The sequence below is a fragment of the Acanthisitta chloris genome, unplaced genomic scaffold, assembly GCF_000695815.1.
Source record: "Acanthisitta chloris isolate BGI_N310 unplaced genomic scaffold, ASM69581v1 scaffold21681, whole genome shotgun sequence".
Lineage (NCBI taxonomy): Eukaryota > Metazoa > Chordata > Aves > Passeriformes > Acanthisittidae > Acanthisitta > Acanthisitta chloris.
In genome coordinates this window covers 7,198-12,198 of record NW_008655713.1, presented here as the reverse complement: position 1 = coordinate 12,198, position 5,001 = coordinate 7,198, and the positions used below count along the sequence as shown (strand labels likewise).

At 42.3% G+C, this 5,001-nt stretch overlaps 1 protein-coding gene across 1 annotated transcript in view; it reads right to left on the bottom strand.

Annotated features, from left to right (window-relative positions):
- Positions 1-3,521: 3,521 nt before the first annotated feature.
- CENPN (centromere protein N) overlaps positions 3,522-5,001 on the bottom strand; it is an 8,257-nt gene continuing 6,777 nt past the window's right edge. Inside the window, exons 8-10 of the mRNA XM_009084042.1 lie at positions 4,719-4,828; positions 3,953-4,076; positions 3,522-3,637 (exon numbers count right to left, since the gene is read on the bottom strand). Coding sequence (XP_009082290.1) covers positions 3,522-3,637; positions 3,953-4,076; positions 4,719-4,828 — 350 coding nt within the window. The remainder of the gene's footprint in view (positions 3,638-3,952; positions 4,077-4,718; positions 4,829-5,001) is intronic.

Here is a 5,001-nt window from a genome sequence, read left to right as displayed (position 1 = left end):
CACACGCCTCCCTAACACTGCCAGGGACCGTGACTCCGCACACGCCTCCCTAACACTGCCAGGGATGGTGACTCTGACCGCGCTTGGGATCGGTGCAGGGAGCACAGGGAAACCGTGTTGAGCATTGAAAACGACCATTCATGAAGGCTGGAAGAGACCTTTCAGATCATCCAGTTCGGCTGTTAACCTGGCACTCCACTACAACCCTTAAACCACAACATCCAGCCCCAGGTCCAGATGCCTCTTAAACCCTCCCAGGGATGGTGACTCCAACAGCCCTTGGGATTGGTGCAGGGAGCACAGGGAGATGGGACACAGGGGTTGAGGATTGGAAGAGACCATTAATGAAGGTTGGAAGAGACCTTTCAGATCATCAAGTTCAGCTGTTAACCTGGCACTCCACTATAACCACTAAACCCTATCTTCCAGTGTCAGGTCCAGACACCTCTTAAAACACTCCCAAGGGATGGTGAATCCAACAGACCTTGGGATCAGTGCAGGGAGCACAGGGAGATGGGACACAGGGAAATCACTTGAAGTCATAAAATCATCAAGGTTGGAAGAGGCTTGCCCAGAGTTGTGGTTAATACAGCTAAATCCAATTGGGGCTGGTCACTAGGAGTGTTCCCCAGGGCTCAGTGTTGGGGCTGGTTCTGTTTAACAGCTTTACTGATGATTTGGACATGGGGAGTCAGTGCACCCTCAGTAGACTGCAGATGACACCAAGTTGGGTGGGAGTGTGGATCTGTCTGAGGGTGGAAAAGCTCTACAGAGACCTGGACTGACTTGATCAGTGAGCTGAGGACAACTCCAGGAGGTTCTCAGTGCTGGTCCTGCCCTTGGCACACAACAACCCCACACCGCTCCAGGCTGGGGGATTAGTGGGGAGAGAGATGTTGTTCAGAAAGGGACTTGGGAGTGCTGATGGACAAGAGGCCTGTGGACTGTGAGCCCACAGTGTGCACAGGTGGCCAAGGGCATCTTGGCCTGGATCAAGAACAGTGTGGCAGCAGGACTAGAGCAGTGATCATCCCCCTGTACTTGGCACTCGTGAGGTCACACCTCAGTGCTGTGTTCAGTTTTGGGCCCCTCAATTTATAAAGGCCATTGATGCACTGGAGTGAGTCCAACCAAGGGCAAAGAGGGCAGCAAAGGGTTAGAGGACATGGGGAAGGGCTGAGGGAGTTGGGGTTGGTTAGCCTTGAGAAGAGGCTCAAGGATGGTTGCACAACAGCTGTAGCTATTCAGTTTGCTACCACAGCTATAGATGACTACAATGTTCTAGGTGATCTTTGTTATTTTGGCTCCAGTTCAGTGATGTAACGGAACAAGTGCCCCATTGTGAACAGGGGAATAGTCCCACTCAAGTGGGTGAGTCTCCCTGTCTGCAGGTCAAGAGTGTTGGTATCTTAGGAGACAAAGACTGTATTCAAACATCATTAGAGGGCCTGGGGGAGAGGACACTCTTGGAGTCAGTAAGAAGATTCCATCCAGCTTTAAGGAGATACTCATTCAGAGCCAGATTATTTCTTACCAAGGACAACAGCCAATAAATATTAAAAAAAGAAAAATCTGTCTATTGGTATATTAATGTCTTATGAAAGTTTATTTTGGTGGAAGACAAAGTATTTTCTTTTGAGAAAGAACATGTTTTAGAATATTTGAATTAATATTTGATCCTTCTGAAATCCTTGCATGTTGCCACTTTTTCTTTTTTTTGCTTGAGGACAAAGATTGCAGATTCAAAATGGCAACAGTCACCGATGCAAACAACTTTGCCTTGGAATTCTCTAGAGCTGGTAAATGTTGGTACCTGTATAGGTATTTTTATGTAACTTGCTGCACTGTTTTTTGAGATGGATTTGATCTGAAGATTCAATCATAGTATACAAGTGCTTCTTTCAAATTCTGTTATCTAGACACTGTGCATGTACTTTGTGTATGTGGAATTTCCAGTTCACTGTAGATATATCTGTGCAGAAGCAGTTTTATTTTGAAAGGTTGTATGGACATGTTTTTGTTTTCAAACTGTATATAAATGTGTAAATTAAGTCTTCTCATAAAAGTTTGTTTGCCCTGACTAAGAAACGTGACTTATCATACACTGATTTTTGGTTTGACTTGTTTTTCAGCAACTGTATAGCTCAGAGGTGAAAAGAGGTTAGTTTAGGACTACCTGTTACTGATGTGTTTTAGAGGAATTCCACCTGTGTGATTCAAATGTTAATTTGAAGAAAGACTTAACATAATGTTAGGATTCTGAAAGAATTCCAGCTTTTGTGTGATGGACATTAAGAGCTGACTCTTTACATATCTCATTCATCCCCTCACAGAACCTTCCAGGATTCAGACCCATTAAGATTACATATGCACTTTTACTCTGTGCAACTTCTTCCTAATGCTCTTTCCCAAATAACTTAAATGCCTGAGATGATGATGATTTACCACAAAGTTCCCAAATGCTCTAGCATACCGAGTACCTGGCCCACTGCCGGTGGTTGCCTCTTGTTTCTGGGAAAGGCATCTCCAGCCCCTTTTTAACAACTGAATTGGCCTTTTCTGATTATCAGAGATAGGTTTCATCTTTAACTTCCTGGAAGCAGGGATGTTGCAGGGATGTTACAGGAACTACACAGCACTTCCAGGCAAGCAGTCAGGGATTTATCTTGATACAGGCCAAGATGCCATTTGGCCTTCTTGGCCACCTGTGCACACTGTGGGCTCACACTGAGCTGCTGCCACCAGCACTGACAAGTCCCTTTCTGACCAACACCTCTCCAGCCACTCCTCCCTCAGCCTGGAGCTGCACGGGGTTGTTGTGTCCCAAGGGCAAGACCAGCACTAAGCCTTATTGACCCTCCTGTAGTTGTCCTCAGCTCACTGATCAAGTCAGTCCAGGTCTCTCTTTAGAGCTTCCCTACCCTCAGACAGATCCACACTCCCACCCAACTTGGTGTCATCTGCAAATTTACCGAGAGTACACTCACTCCCCACATCCAGATCATCAGTAAAAATGTTAAACAGGACCAGCCCCAACACTGAGCCCTGGGCAATCACCCCTAGTGACCATCCCTAATAGGATTTAGCTGCATTAATCACAACCCTCTGGGTCATCAGCCAGTTTTTTGCCCATCAAAGAGTCTTCCCATCACAAGCAGCCAGTTTTTCTAGAAGTATGCCGTGGCAGACAGTGTCCAATGCCTCACTGAAATCCAGACAGACCATACCCACAGCATTCCCTTCTTCCACTAAGGTCACTTTGTCACAGGAGTCATCACATTGAAATTTGAAGAGACGACAATCTCTGTTTAAACTTTACAATTAACTTTTTATTAATTAAGGAAAGGGCTAACTCTGCAAAGACAACCGTGGAAAAGTAATGCAAAGAAGGCAGAATTTAGAACAAGTTTCAAGATATTACAAAAGGCTAAGTTACATTCCTAAAACTATTTTAAAGTTTGTGATGGCTTAGACTAATATCAATAACGAGTTTGCATACTTCTCTGTGAATCAGTTTTAAATTAAGGGCTTACAAAGCTTTCTGGAATAACACATTTTTTCTCTCTAACTTTAAAATAATTCCTAGCTTTATGTGTTATGCTTGTAAGTAGTGGTGAGAGTGGTGCATCAGCCATACCTGGAGAGAGAGAGACACCGACAATTATAGCTGTACTCAACCATCATCTACCTTTCATAACTGTTATGAAACTGAAACACAAAACTACAACACCAAATCCACAGCTCGAGCATCCAAGTACAAACTAGTAATTCTCAGAACAAACTTATGTTTTTAGACATAAGACAGAGTGATAACATTTTTATTCTACTAAATGTCTATCTATTTCTAAATAAACTAGGAAGGTTCTCACTTATGCAAGACACAAGCAGAATGTAACATGTCAAAAATATTTACATCTGTGGGTTTTCCCTCCAGTTGAGCTGGAACACTTACCTGCTGCTGCCAAGTATTTCAGTGATTCCAAAAGATGTGGACTAGAAAACTTGACCAGACACCTGAATGGTTCTTTTTTGTTCAAAACATTCATTTCAGGATCACTTTTAAACATTGTCTCAAGCTGTTAAGACAAAATTGAACCAGTGAGTATAAGCAATGAATATATTTATAAATGTAAAACGACAAATAAATATATTTATACGTTGCTATTTAAACATTACATTAAGAATGCACTAGGCAGTCAGACTGTTTGGTAGTTGCAATGTTAACGTGACTCCAGCTGGAGGAGTGTTGTAATAAAATCGGAGGGTGCCACCCTGTGGCAGTTTTCCGCTGAAGGATAGAGGCAACTTGTTCAGCAACGTTCATTAAACATCTCTTAGCATTTTCAGTCTGTTCATCAGCTAAAATCTGTGCATCATTCAAGAAGTTAATTGTGATGTTATATGTAGCATGACCTTTGCATGGACTTCAAACAACTCTAATTTCTCATGCTTCAGCACACTGCTGGTCTAAATCTGTCTTTACTACAAAACCAAGTCAAAAAGCTCAGTTCACAAGGCTGAAAGACTGAAATGTGATCTAAGAGTGACCAAATCCCAATGCACACTTGTTTCTAAGGCAGATTTTTACCTAATTTCTTTTAAAATGTCCTCCCTTGAAGTTTAAAAAAACATAGCATTTCTTCAATTTGCAATTGAATGTAACTTAACACTACATTAAAATTATTAAAAAACATCCCCAGATTTGTTGCTTTTATTACCTTATACTGTGCAAATTCGAGTTTCGGTTGGGGACCATCTCCAAAAGCTTCCTGGGTCAGCCTCTGGATTCTTTCTTTCTCACTTCTGTTTTCCTGAACTATCCTTAAATCTGCAGGGGAAAAGAGTCGGGAAGAGAAAACAGAAAGACAACTTTGCCAGCTAATGCAATAGTTTTACTGATCAGATTACTCCAGTGAAAGTTTGAAAATAATCATTTTAACAAATTTTTGACCATAGAATCACAGAATTTTAGGAGTTGGAATGGACCTTAACAGATCACCT